At 43.4% G+C, this 15,153-nt stretch overlaps 1 protein-coding gene across 1 annotated transcript; it reads left to right on the top strand.

Annotated features, from left to right (window-relative positions):
- Positions 1-70: 70 nt before the first annotated feature.
- On the top strand, positions 71-2,994 carry LOC110499273 (actin, alpha skeletal muscle 2). The gene is made up of 7 exons (XM_021576303.3): positions 71-129; positions 905-1,041; positions 1,196-1,520; positions 1,648-1,809; positions 1,946-2,137; positions 2,236-2,417; positions 2,550-2,994. The coding sequence occupies exons 2-7, from the start codon at positions 913-915 to the stop codon at positions 2,691-2,693; spliced, it is 1,134 nt and encodes a 377-aa protein (XP_021431978.1). The 5' UTR covers positions 71-129; positions 905-912; the 3' UTR covers positions 2,694-2,994.
- Positions 2,995-15,153: the final 12,159 nt, after the last annotated feature.

The raw sequence follows: 15,153 nt of genomic DNA, 5'->3' as shown, positions 1-15,153 counted from the left end.
TCTCAATGGTGGGTAAGGGAAATAGGCCGAACGCGGTGAGTATATAAGGTTTGAAGTGCCACTATAGCTCGATCCAGCAGCAGTTGCTTTCCGCCTTCTGAGCTTAATCTGAGACAGACACCACCAAAGGTAAGAAAAATGGAATCAACCCAAACCTCAAAGACTGGATCTACTATTCATGGACTGATATCAAAGGATGTACCCTTCTTTTTATTTTACATCTGCGGAGCCAATTAATATGATAAAATACACAGATAGTGATGTTAGTCTCTTCACCTGAAGGAATTGCGCATGCCAATTACGCATGGATTTATTGTATAGGCTACAGAAATTAAACAAATTGCGGAAGAGTAGAAGAGAGATAAAATACAAATGTTCCTTTCTGTAAAATTACTTGATAAACCCTTGGCCTTGTTTGTAGACTTAATTTAAACAAACAACTGGCCAAATTGCCTGGGTTGGCTACCTAACGATTTAACAGCATTGTGTTATTGAAAGAAATTAGAGTGGTTTCATGGAGTTCAGAAACAATGCATTTTAATTGGATAGATAATTTCACTCATACAACAAATGAGTGTGTAACATGCATAATATAACCAGTAGGGTATTCAACAGGTGACAATATCAATGCGTAAATCTAACCAATGACTTGTGCCTAAACTCAATTCAATATAATTTCGACATAGTAGCGAATTAACTTGCAACAACCTTTTGAGTAAATGCAATGATTTTCTCACTCAACCAGGCTGTTAAACTGTCATCCGTGACTTGTACAATATTTAGTGTTAGACAACGTTTAGGTGTGCATCGTGAGTTATGTTGTTCTAATGTGTTTCACAGCTCCGGCATGTGTGCGTGCACTCTGGAGAAATATGATAGTTATTTGTGTATGTGTATTATTAAGAACTCAAGATGTGTGACGACGACGAGACTACAGCTCTGGTGTGCGACAACGGCTCCGGCCTTGTGAAGGCTGGGTTCGCCGGTGATGACGCCCCCAGGGCTGTCTTCCCCTCCATCGTTGGCCGCCCTCGTCACCAGGTATGATCTGCACTCCGAAGACGCCTGCAACAGGCCCATATTACGCAATTTGCCCCTTTATTATCCATTATCTATCTATGCGTTCCCACGTCATGTTTTGACTGGGATTAGGCTATGCCACCATATAGGCCAATGAGTCTCGTCTTTCCTCCAGGGTGTCATGGTCGGTATGGGTCAGAAGGACTCCTACGTAGGAGATGAAGCTCAGAGCAAGAGAGGTATCCTTACTCTTAAGTACCCCATCGAGCACGGTATCATCACTAACTGGGATGATATGGAGAAGATCTGGCACCACACCTTCTACAACGAGCTGCGTGTGGCCCCCGAGGAGCATCCCACTCTGCTCACTGAGGCCCCCCTGAACCCCAAGGCTAACCGTGAAAAGATGACTCAGATCATGTTTGAGACATTCAACGTCCCCGCCATGTATGTTGCGATCCAGGCTGTGCTGTCTCTGTACGCCTCCGGTCGTACCACTGGTATGGAATGCAGCGTTTACTCATAAACAATTAACTTAAAACAACGTGTCGGCTACGTGTGGCCTACCATGTGTCTATACTATGAGTTTTTGTCAACTGAATATTTACGTTTTTGTTTGTGTTAAAGGTATTGTGCTGGACTCCGGTGATGGTGTGACCCACAACGTACCCATCTATGAGGGTTATGCTCTTCCCCACGCCATCATGCGTCTGGATTTGGCTGGTCGCGATCTGACTGACTACCTCATGAAAATCCTCACCGAGCGTGGCTACTCTTTCGTCACAACCGGTGAGATTTCGTTTGCCTTGTTTGACTCACCATGAAAATACCATGCATAATCTGTAAAAATGCGCTAAAACGCACAAGACGTGCGTAATTGCAATGATTTGTTCCATGTTCTGAGCAAAATAGTTATTCATTACAGCCGAGCGTGAGATCGTGCGTGACATCAAGGAGAAGCTGTGCTATGTGGCTCTGGACTTCGAGAATGAGATGGCCACCGCCGCCTCCTCCTCCTCCCTTGAGAAGAGCTATGAGCTTCCCGATGGTCAGGTCATCACCATCGGTAACGAGCGTTTCCGTTGCCCAGAGACCCTCTTCCAGCCTTCATTCATTGGTATGTAATAATCATATAACGAGTAATGATAATTTATACGCCTATTATATTGGTCAAAATAGAGACATGCTGTTTCTAATACGTTATAATCCGAACAGGTATGGAGTCTGCGGGTATTCACGAGACCGCCTACAACAGCATCATGAAGTGCGACATTGACATCCGTAAGGACCTGTATGCCAACAATGTCCTGTCCGGTGGTACCACCATGTACCCTGGTATTGCTGACCGTATGCAAAAGGAGATCACCGCCCTGGCACCCAGCACCATGAAGATCAAGGTATGACATATATGACAACCCAATAACACTATTCGTATTTATACCTTCCAATAAACATTTATTTTTTTAACAATAAAACCTTCATAAAAATATGTAATGGGTTTTACTCATACTCAACTTCTTTCTCTATAGATCATTGCCCCACCTGAGCGTAAATACTCCGTCTGGATCGGTGGCTCCATCCTGGCTTCCCTGTCCACTTTCCAGGCTATGTGGATCACCAAGCAGGAATACGACGAGGCAGGCCCCAGCATTGTCCACCGCAAGTGCTTCTAAATGTATCATCTCCTGCGTCTGTTTGCTCTGGATCCCCAAGAGGAACAACACAATGTTGTCACTGGACTGTTTTTGTAACCGTGTGTTATCTGGAAAGAAAATCTGCAAATGTGAACCAGCATCAACAAGAATGAGACATGACATGTTATTATTCAACATGTGAATGTAAATGTACATAAATACTAAGTTATTAAAGTCCATTATTTGGTATTTTGATATATGTCTGTTTTATAATCATAATGCCGCAATATGTTGTAAAGCACATAACATGATCATCACACAATAAACCAATAGGCCTTCAGTCCAATAGTCGTGGTCACTCGAATGCATGGTATGTTGAGGATTTCCATGCTGAATATGGCATGGTACTGTAGGATAATGTTAGAGATAATACTCTATAGTAAATGCAAAGGATTTATCAAACCATTCAAACTGCCATCAATTTACACAAATGCAGAATTATAATAGGCTACTGCTATAGTGCATCCTGTTTTGCGTCGAGTCTACTACAAGAGATTTGACTCTTGATTTGGCATGGCGAGAGTGAAAGGGGACTGTCGGGCATGACTTCGCTGGAATGTGCCATGCTTGCTCCTTCACGTCCACTTTAAACTTCGCAACAACACAGATTTGACATTTGATACCAATCTCATATTCCATGGACAGCCTGAAGAAGCCTTGTATAGAATGTATTGCATGGGCAAATAACCACCTTGCACACTGAGTCTAGGGTAATAGTAGCTGCTCACCAGGACCTTGTTAGAGCAGGGTTGGAGCATTCTTCTGACATACATTTTAACAAACAGATTATTGTATTCTAACCAACATTTACCATCTGAATGTACAAAACATTAGGAATACTTGCTCTTTCCATGACATAGGCTGACCAGGTGAATCTAGGTGAACGCTATAATCCCTTATTGATGTCTTCTGTTAAATCAACTTCAATCAGTGTAGATGAAGGTGTGTGGGGGGGGGGGGGCAGGTTAAATAAGGATTTTTCAGCCTTGAAACAATTGAGACATGGATTGTGTATGTGTGAAATTCAGAAGGTTAATGAGCAAGACAAAATATTTAAGTTTCTTTCAAACACCTGTTAGGAGGAAACTGACTTTTAAATGCATCTCAACTATGGGCGGGGTTAAAACGTAGCCAGCCTATAATTACTGCACACGAAACACCATCTGTTGTGTTTTGCTTCCGTGAAAACCGAGCCAGCAAATATATATGCTGTAAGTATAAGACATAAGAATGTTCAAACCTGCGATTTGCAATACATTTTCAGACACACATTCTCTAGTTCTGTGCAGATTAAAAATCGGATATAGGCTACACTATGCATAATCTGGTTCTCTTCCACATTTTGCATTCATTGCAGTGTAGACATTAGGCTACATATTCGTTTAATTTTCTTACATAGTATATTCTGACAATAGAATATGAAGATTGATATGCTATCACTTAAATAGTAGGCCTATGGCAGCATCATGTTACAATAATACTCATGTCATAACAGTTTAATAATAATTTAATAATCAATCAACACTACACATCCAAGTATATCTGATCAAATTATGAAAGACAAGCATTATAAATATAGAATTTCGTAAAGCGAGTGTGGAAGAAGTTTAAAAAATATTGTTGACTATCAACAATGACAAGTCACCGGGGTCTGATAACTTGAGTGGGAAATTACTGAGGATAATAGCGGACAATATTTCCACTCCTATTTTCCATATCTTCAATCTAAGCCAACTAGAAAGTGTGTAGGCTTGGAGGGAAGCAAAAGTTATTCTGCTACCCAAGAATAGTAAAGCCCCCTTTACTGGCTCAAATAGCCTACCAATCAGCCTGTTACCAACTCTTAGTAAACTTTTGGAAAAAATTGTGTTAAACAAATTGACAACAGACTTTCAGCACGCTTATAGGGAAGGACACTCAACAAGCACAACACTTACACAAATTACTGGCTTATTGGCTGAGAGAAATTGATGATAAAAAGATTGTGGGAGCTATTTCAGTGTGGCTTTTGACATTGTCATCATAGTCTGCTGCTGGAAAAATATATTTGTTTTGGCTTTACACCTCCTGCTATAATGTAGATAAAGAGTTACCTGTAACAGAACACAGAGGGTGTTCTTTAATGGAGTCCTCTCCAACATAATCCAGGTAGAATCAGGAATTCCCCAGGACAACTGTCTAGGCCCCTTACTTTTTTCAATCTTTACTAATGAGATGCCACTGGCCTTGAGTAAAGCCAGTATGTCTATTGATGTATGCGGATGACTCAACACTATACAAGGCAGCTACTACAGCGAGTGAAATCACTGCAACACTTAATAAAGACCAGCAGTAAGTTTCAGAATGGGTGGCAAGGAATAAGTTAGTACTAAATATTTCAAAAACTAAAAGCATTGTATTTGGGACAAATCATTCACTAAACCCTAAACCTCATCTAGATCTTGTATTAAATAATGTGGAAATTGAGCAACAAGTTGAGGTGACTAAATTGCTTGGAGTAACCCTGGATTGTAGACTGTCATAGTCAAAACACGATCATACAACAGTAGCCAAGATGGGGAATAGTCCATCCATAATAAAGCACTACTCTGCCTTTTTAACAACACTATCAACAAGGAAGGTCCTATAGGCTCTGGTTTTGTCGCACCCGGACTACTGTTCAGTCGTGTGGTCAGGTGACACAAAGAAAGACCTCGGAAAATTGCAATTATCTCAGAACAGGGCAGAAGAGCTGGCCCTTAGATATACATGGAGAGCTAACATTCATAATATGCATGTAAATCTCTCATGGCTCAAAGAGGAGGAGAGATTGACTTCATCATGTTGACATGCAAAATGGACCGAGGTGTCTGTTTAAACTACTAGCACACAGCACTGACACACATGCACCACAAGACCAGAGGTCTTTTCACAATCCTTCATAAGTCCAGAACAGACTATGGGAGGCGCAGAGTAGTACAGTGCCTTGCAAAGTATTCATCGCCCTTGGCGTTTTTCGTATTTTGTTGCATTTACAACCGGTAATTTAAATTGATTTTTATTTGGATTTCATGTAATGGACATACACAAAATAGTCAAAATTGGTGAAGTAAAAAAAATAACTTGTTTCAATTTTATTCTTATTTTTTTTTAAATGTAAAAGTGGTGCGTGCATATGTACAGTGCCTTGCGAAAGTATTCGGCCCCCTTGAACTTTGCGACCTTTTGCCACATTTCAGGCTTCAAACATAAAGATATAAAACTGTATTTTTTTGTGAAGAATCAACAACAAGTGGGACACAATCATGAAGTGGAACGACATTTATTGGATATTTCAAACTTTTTTAACAAATCAAAAACTGAAAAATTGGGCGTGCAAAATTATTCAGCCCCTTTACTTTCAATGCAGCAAACTCTCTCCAGAAGTTCAGTGAGGATCTCTGAATGATCCAATGTTGACCTAAATGACTAATGATGATAAATACAATCCACCTGTGTGTAATCAAGTCTCGGTATAAATGCACCTGCACTGTGATAGTCTCAGAGGTCCGTTAAAAGCGCAGAGAGCATCATGAAGAACAAGGAACACACCAGGCAGGTCCGAGATACTGTTGTGAAGAAGTTTAAAGCCGGATTTGATACAAAAAGATTTCCCAAGCTTTAAACATCCCAAGGAGCACTGTGCAAGCGATAATATTGAAATGGAAGGAGTATCAGACCACTGCAAATCTACCAAGACCTGGCCGTCCCTCTAAACTTTCAGCTCATACAAGGAGAAGACTGATCAGAGATGCAGCCAAGAGGCCCATGATCACTCTGGATGAACTGCAGAGATCTACAGCTGAGGTGGGAGACTCTGTCCATAGGACAACAATCAGTCGTATATTGCACAAATCTGGCCTTTATGGAAGAGTGGCAAGAAGAAAGCCATTTCTTAAAGATATCCATAAAAAGTGTTGTTTAAAGTGTGCCACAAGCCACCTGGGAGACACACCAAACATGTGGAAGAAGGTGCTCTGGTCAGATGAAACCAAAATGTAACTTTTTGGCAACAATGCAAAACGTTATGTTTGGCGTAAAAGCAACACAGCTGAACACACCATCCTCACTGTCAAACATGGTGGTGGCAGCATCATGGTTTGGGCCTGCTTTTCTTCAGCAGGGACAGGGAAGATGGTTAAAATTGATGGTAAGATGGATGGAGCCAAATACAGGACCATTCTGGAAGAAAACCTGATGGAGTCTGCAAAAGACCTGAGACGGGGACGGAGATTTGTCTTCCAACAAGACAATGATCCAAAACATAAAGCAAAATCTACAATGAAATGGTTCAAAAATAAACATATCCAGGTGTTAGAATGGCCAAGTCAAAGTCCAGACCTGAAGCCAATCGAGAATCTGTGGAAAGAACTGAAAACTGCTGTTCACAAATGCTCTCCATCCAACCTCACTGAGCTCGAGCTGTTTTGCAAGGAGGAATGGGAAAAAATGTCAGTCTCTCGATGTGCAAAACTGATAGAGACATACCCCAAGCGACTTACAGCTGTAATCGCAGCAAAAGGTGGCGCTACAAAGTATTAACTTAAGGGGGCTGAATAATTTTGCACGCCCAATTTTTCAGTTTTTGATTTGTTAAAAAAGTTTGAAATATCCAATAAATGTTGTTCCACTTCATGATTGTGTCCCACTTGTTGTTGATTCTTCACAAAAAAATACAGTTTTATATCTTTATGTTTGAAGCCTGAAATGTGGCAAAAGGTCGCAAAGTTCAAGGGAGCCTAATACTTTCGCAAGGCACTGTAATCACCCCCTTTGCTATGAAGCCCCTAAATAAGATCTGGTGCAACCAATTACCTTCAGAAGTCACATAATTAGTTAAATAAAGTCCATCTGTGTGGAATCTAAGTGTCACATTTAAAAAAAAATTAAAAAATTCACCTTTATTTAACCAGGTAGGCTAGTTGAGAACAAGTTCTCATTTGCAACTGCGACCTGGCCAAGATAAAGATAAAGATAAAGACATGATCTGTCACATGATCTCAGTATAGATATACCTGTTCTGAAAGGCCCCAGAATCTGCAACACCACTAAGCAAGGGGCACCACCAAGCAAGCGCCATCATGAAGACCAAGGAGCGCTCCAAACAGGTCAGGGACAAAGTTGTGGAGAAGTACCGTTCAGGGTTGGGTTATAAAAAAATATCCGAAACTTTGAACATCCCACAGAGCACCATTAAATCCATTATTAAAAAATGGAAAGAATATGGCACTACAACAAACCTGCCAAAAGAGGGCCGCCCACCAAAACTCACAGACCAGGCAAGGAGGTCATTAATCAGAGAGGCAACAAAGAGACCAAAGATAACCCTGAAGGAGCTGCAAAGCGATTGGAGTATCTGTCCATAGGACCAGTATCAAAGAGATTGGAGTGTCTGTCCATTGGACCACTTTAAGCCATATACTCCATAGAGCTGGGCTTTACGGAAGAGTGGTCAGAAAAAAGCCATTGCTAAAAGAAAAAAATAAACAAACACGTTTGGTGTTTACCTAAAGGCATGAGGGAGACTCCCCAAACATATGGAAGAAGGTACTCTGATCAGATGAGTCGAAAATTGAGCTTTTTGAGCATCAAGGAAAACGCTATGTCTGGCACAAACCCAAAACCTCTCATCACCCTGAGAACCCTATCCCCACAGTGAAGAATTGTGGTGGCAGCATCATGCTGTGGGGATGTTTTCAATCGGCAGGGACTGGGAAACTGGTCAGAATTGAAGGAATGATGGATGGTGCCAAGACACCCCTCCAACAACAACACATAAAATCCCACATAATTCTGCCCCAAAACAATAACAATGTCTCTCAACCAGTGGCATATGGGCTTTTTAGGTGAGCTCTGATGCCGCCCTTTGATAAGCAGTGCCCACTTTGTCAAATGCAGGAGGGGCAAAATATTTTGCTTGTCTTTTCTCAGCACGCCCCTCCAGGGTGCTGTTGGAGAGACATCTCTGCAGCGCTCTGCCAGATATAGGATATGGTAGAAAGAGTATCTGGCATTTTCTGTAGCCTACAGGCTGTAGATAATGACAATGTAATGAGACGGACACTTTTTATCATGCAGGTTTCTCCATCAAATAGCCTAACTTAAACGGCACTCAATCCCCCCAAAAATGAGCTGTCATGTTAACAAACAACATTTCATAAAAACCAGGACAGGTCAAAGTAAAATGCACAATATGGAATCGTCATGCCTGTCACCAAAGGAGTACCTCACTTTACATCAACAACATAGCTCAGGTAATAGGAAGTTCTCTCATCCATTTATATGCAGATGATACAGTCTTATACTCAACTCGCCCCTCCCAAAATGTTGTGTTAAATTCTCTACAACAAAGCTTTCTTAGTGTCCAGCAAGCTTTCACTACCCTTAACCTTGTGTTGAACACCTCCAAAACAAAGGTCATGTGGTTTGGTAAGAAGAATGCCCCTCTCCCCACAGGTGTGATTACTACCTCTGAGGGTTTAGAGCTTGAGGTAGTCACCTCATTCAAGTACTTGGGAATATGGCTAGACAGGACAATGTCCTTCTCTTAGCACATATCAAAGCTGCAGGCTAAGGTTAAATCTAGACTTGGTTTCCACTATCGTAATCGCTCCACTTTCACCCAGCTGCCAAACTAACCCTGATTCAGATGACCATTCTACCCATGCTAGATTACGGAGACATAATTTATAGATCGGCAGGTAAGGGTGCTCTCGAGTGGCTAGATGTTCTTTACCATTCGGCCATCAGATTTGCAGCCAATGCTCCTTATAGGACACATCACTGCACTCTATACTCCTCTGTAAACTGGTCATCTCTGTATACCCATCGCAAGACCCACTGGTTGATGCTTATTTATAAAACCCTCTTAGGCCTCACTCCCCCCAATCTGAGATATCTACTGCAGCCCTCATCCTCCACATACAACACCGTTCTGCCAGTCACATTCTGTTAAAGGTCCCCAAAGCACACACATCCCTGGGTCACTCGTCTTTTCAGTTCTCTGCAGCTAGCGACTGGAGCTATCTGCAACAAACATATATATATTTTTTTTTATCCCAAAAGGTAGGCCCACCACATGGATGGGCATTCATAATATTCCATTGCTGGCCAACATGGAAGGCTACACCCCAGTAAGTACGAGCCAATGTCATCTGGACGTCTTTTTTTGGTCTTGTACGGACAAGTTTTTGGGTGTTTACAGTAGGCTTACCACATGGATAGGCATTCCTAAAATTCTATTTCAGGCAACACTGTAGGCTACCCCTTAGTAAGCACGGGCCGACGTTGACTCCTTTTGAACATATTTTTGGGGTGATTTCCATATTCACAGACATTGGTTTTTGGTCCGGATGTCTAGGTTTAGTTCAGATTTGGTGTGGTCCAGAACGGCCTTAATTTGGCCCAAACATAGATGTCTATAAATTACTTATTTCCATTCAGAACCAAAAATGAGACTGATTTCAACATCAGGGAAAAACATATTTTCAACTTTCATCCAGAACAAAAAAATAAGCTGATTTCAACATCCGGAAAATACGTATCTTTCAATGTCCGGAAAAGATGCCTTTTCAATGTCCTGGAAAATATGTATTTTAAATATACTGAAAATACCTTTTCAGCTTTCATTCAGAACCTAAATGAAACTTAAATTCAATGTCATTTTTCTTATTCTAGTTTTGCGGGTGCATTTTTTGGTTTCCCTATTTCGGCAGAATGGCAAGGACCAGCCCTGCTGAGACATATGTTTTTGTTGTACACCGTCCCTGGTCAAATAAAGTTAATACAATAACAAATATTTATACTATAAAACTGTTATGTTATTTGATAAGTTAACATTACATTATATACATCTTTGTATCACTCTCAAATCAAATCAAAGTTTATTTGTCACGTGTGCCAAATACAACAGGTGTAGGTAGACTTTACAGTGAAATGCTTACTTACAGGCTCTAACCAATAGTGCAAAAAAGGTGTTAGGTGAACAATAGGTAAGTAAAGAAATAAAACAACAGTAAAAAGACAGGCTATATACAGTAGTGAGGCTATATACAGTAGCGAGGCTACATACAGACACCGGTTAGTCAGGCTGATTGAGGTAGTATGTACATGTAGATATGGTTAAAGTGACTATGCATATATGATGAACAGAGAGTTGCAGTAGGGTAAAAGAGGGGTTGGCGGGTTAGCCAATGTGCGGGAGCACTGATTGGTTGGCCCAATTGAGGTAGTATGTACATGAATGTATAGTTAAAGTGACTATGCATATATGATAAACAGAGAGTAGTAGCAGCAGCGTAAAAAAGAGGGGTTGGGGGCGGCACACAATGCAAATAGTCCGGGTAGCCATTTGATTACCTGTTTAGGAATCTTATGGCTCGGGGGTAAAAACTGTTGAGAAGCCTTTTTGTCCTAGACTTGGCACTCCGGTACCGCTTGCCATGCGAGAGAACAGTATATGACTGGGGTGGCTGGGGTCTTTGACAATTTTTAGGGCCTTCCTCTGACACCGCCTGGTGTAGAGGTCCTGGATGGCAGGCAGCTTAGCCAGTGATGTACTGGGCCGTACGCACTACCCTCTGTAGTGCCTTGTGGTCAGAGGCCGAGCAATTGCCTTACCAGGCAGTGATGCCACCAGCTATAGAACCTTTTGAGGATCTCAGGACCCATGCAAAATCTTTTTTTTTTTTTGTTTCCTCAGGGGAAACTAGGCTTTGTCGTGCCCTCTTCACGAATGTCTTGGTGTGTTTGGACCATTCTAGTTTGTTGTTGATGTGGACACCGAGGAACTTGAAGCACTCAACCTGCTCCACTACAGCCCCGTCGATGAGAATGGGGGTGTGCTCGGTCCTCCTTTTCCTGTAGTCCACAATCCTCTCCTTAGTCTTGGCTACGTTGGGGGATAGGTTGTTATTCTGGCACCACAAGGCCAGGTCTCTGACCTCCTCCCTATAGGCTGTCTCATCGTTGTCTGTGATCAGGCCTCACTGTCTGTTGACAGTTTCTACAACACTTGCACATATAAAAATCACAAGGTATACTAATAAAATTATAGAACTCTTAAGTATTCCTCATCCCTTCCTAGATGTACAGGGTGCTGTGGACGGAGGCTGCGGAGAGGAAGAGAAGCTGGGAAAAGGATTAACTGCTTCTGAGCCAGGGAGGAAGCCAGAGGCTCAAACTAAAGCCAAACAGTCCAGAAAGCCCCCCAGGGCGAGGAGCCAGCTACAGAAACCCAAAGAAACCGACAAGGAAAACAGGCACCCATTTGCCATGTATGGATGGGGTGAAAGGCAGGCTGAGATGGCTAGCAAGAATACCCACAATGTGGGTCCATCAATCAATCAAATGTATTCATACAGCCCTTTTTAAATCAGTAGATGTCTCAAACGATGACACTGTGGCCCCTTCTGACGATACCCCCAGGCAGGGCCAACCAGGCAGGATATAACCCCACCCACTTTGCCAAAGCACAGCCCCCACACCACTAGAGGGTTATCAACAGACCACCAACTTACTACCCTGAGCCAAGGCTGAGTAAAGCTAACAAAGATCTCCTCTACCTCACAAACCTGATGGGGTGCAAGACCGGACAGGGTGATCATGTCAATGACTCAACCAACTCAAGTCGAGTATAGTGCAAAAAATCCTGGCACCACGTGACGCACCCCTCTTAGGGGCGGCATGGAAGAGCACAAGTAAGCCAGTGACAGCCCAGTGAGTAAATAGGGTCAGAGGCAGAGACTCCCAGTGGAGAGAGGGGAGCCTTAACAGGAAGCCAGAGTATAGGCTAGCACTGGAGTAATATGATGTTTGGTCACTATGGTCACAATTTTTGGTTCTAGTCAAGATTATAGAAACCGTATTTAGCACTAACTGAAGTTTATTTAGTGCTTTATCCGGGTAGCCGGAGAGTAGAGCATTGTCGTAGTCTAATCTAGAAGTGACAAAAGCATGGATTAGTTTTTATCCATTTTTGGACAAAAAGTTTCAGATTTTTGCAATGTTACGAAGATGGAAAAAAGCTCACCTTGAAATATTCTTGATACTTTTGTCAGAAGAGAGATCAGGGTCCAGAGTAATGCCGAGGTCCTTCACAGATTTATTTGAGATGACTGTACAACCATCAAGATTAATTGTGAGATCAAACAGTAGGCCTCTGTTTCTAGAACTAGCATCTTTGTTATGTCCTAGTTTAAAAGTTAAACATTTGCCACCATCCACTTCCTTATGTCTGAAACACAGACTTCCAGGGTTGGCAATTTGCATTGACCCCCTTTTTCACACTGCTGCTACCCACTGTTAATTATCTATGCATAGTCACTTTACCCCGACCTACATGTACAGTACATACAGTATTACCTTGATTAAGCCTGTACCTGGGCACGTTGACTTAATACCAGTACCCCCTGTATATGGCCTCGTTATTTTTATTTTATTTTGTTACTTTTTATATTAAATGTAAAAATGTAGCAAATATTTTGTTACATCCGTACAAAAAAAGCTCAGTATTGTTGATTTAATGGCTGTAAGTAAGCATTTCACGTTAGAGTTAAATGTTCCTCGATATTAAAAAAGACCCAAGCCGCTAAATAATAACAACGCAAGTCTATAGATACACTTTTCTACTCATTCATTACTGCTGGAGTTCTTGTTGTAGCGCTGAGTTGAAATAGGAAGAACGCGCATTTTATGGCTTATAAAAGTGTTGAATACAAAGTGCTGAGTAAGAACTTCAACGTGAACTCACTCATAAGAACAGCAGCCCTTTGCTGTATTCATTGACAGTCTCTCTCTACTCATGGTTTTAAATATTTTGAAATCTCCAGTGGCGTGTATTCATGGATGCCACGGGAAGCCAGATTCCCCAAAAACAGACCAAGAATTGCTTTAAATAATATATATTTTGTCTCTCAGTGTTTCAAAATGTTCCTTCAAGAGGCTGAATGTATCTCACAGGAGAAAGCATCCGAGCGAGCGAAACAGCGCCCCTCTGTATATCTACGTGTAGGTCATCTATCTGATACTGCCTGGTTGTAACGGCATTCAGAGGTGGAAGAAGGATCGGACCAAAGCGCAGCGTGGTAAGTGTTCATGATGATTTGTTCAAAACGAACTGAACACTGAAATACAAAACAATAAACGATGTGAACAAAACGAAAACCAAGACAGTACCGTGTGGCCCAAAGACTCACACGGAAACAAACACCCACAATCCAAAAGTGAAACCCAGGCTACCTAAGTATGATTCTCAATCAGAGACAACTAACGACACCTGCCTCTGATTGAGAACCATACTAGGCCGAACACAAAAAACAACATAGAAAAACAAACATAGACTGCCCACCCCAACTCACGCCCTGACCATACTAAAACAAAGAATAAAATAATAGAACTATGGTCAGAACGTGACAGTACCCCCCCCCCCCCCCCCCCCCAAAGGTGCGGACTCTGGCCGCAAAACCTGAACCTATAGGGGAGGGTCTGGGTGGGCGTTTGTCCGCGGTGGCGGCTCTGGCGCGGGACATGGACTCCACTTCACCACAGTTTTTGTCCACCTCCTCAACCGCCCCCTTGGCCTCTTATGAGCGGCGACCCTCGCCGCCGACCTCGGCCTGGGGACCCTCGCCACGGGTCCCGAATGCACGGGAGACTCCGGCGGCTAAGGACAGGCGGGAGACTCCGGCGGCTCAGGACAGGGGGGAGACTCCGGCGGCTCAGGACAGTGGGGAGACTCCGGCGGCTCTGGACAGAAGGAAGACTCCGGCGGCTCAGGACAGACGGGAGACTCCGGCGGCTCAGGACAGGCGGGAGACTCCGGCAGCTCAGGACAGGCGGGAGACTCCGGCGGCTCAGGACAGACGGGAGACTCTGGCGGCTCAGGACAGACGGGAGACTCTGACAGCGCTGGGCAGGAAGAAGGCTCTGGCAGCGCTGGACAGGCGGGAGCACCTGTAGGGAGAAGACGGAGAGACAGCCTGGTGCGGGGGGCTGCCACCAGAGGGCTGGTGCGTGGCGATGGCACCGTATAGACTGGACCGTGCAGGCGCACTGGAGCTCTTGAGCACCGAGCCTGCCCAACCTTACCTGGTTGAATGCTCCCCGTAGCCAGGCCAGTGCGGCGAGGTGGAATAGCCCGCACTGGGCTGTGCTGGCGAACCGGGGACACCATGCGTAAGGCTGGTGCCATGTACGCCGGCCCGAGGAGACACACTGGAGACCAGATGCGTAGAGCCGGCTTCATGGCACCTGGCTCGATGTCCACTCTAGCCCGGCCGATACGAGGAGCTGGAATGTACCGCACCGGGCTATGCACACGTCCCTCTCGCTCTCCGGTAAGCACGGGGAGTTGGCGTAGGTCTCCTACCAGCCTTAGCCACACTCCCCGTGTACCCCCCCCCAATACATTTTTGGGGCTGCC

The sequence above is a fragment of the Oncorhynchus mykiss genome, chromosome 20 (genome assembly GCF_057628025.1).
Source record: "Oncorhynchus mykiss isolate SJ-2025 chromosome 20, ASM5762802v1, whole genome shotgun sequence".
In the NCBI taxonomy this organism is placed as follows: domain Eukaryota; kingdom Metazoa; phylum Chordata; class Actinopteri; order Salmoniformes; family Salmonidae; genus Oncorhynchus; species Oncorhynchus mykiss.
The sequence above is the reverse complement of the archived record's forward strand: the minus strand, read 5'-3'. Positions and strand labels throughout refer to the sequence as shown.

Coding starts and splice junctions, on each gene's coding strand:
- LOC110499273 (XM_021576303.3), top strand. CDS start 913: ATGTGTGACGACGACGAGACTACAGCTCTGGTGTGCGACAACGGCTCC. Junction 1,042..1,195: donor TTGGCCGCCCTCGTCACCAG/GTATGATCTGCA, acceptor TCTTTCCTCCAG/GGTGTCATGGTCGGTATGGG. Junction 1,521..1,647: donor CGCCTCCGGTCGTACCACTG/GTATGGAATGCA, acceptor TTTGTGTTAAAG/GTATTGTGCTGGACTCCGGT.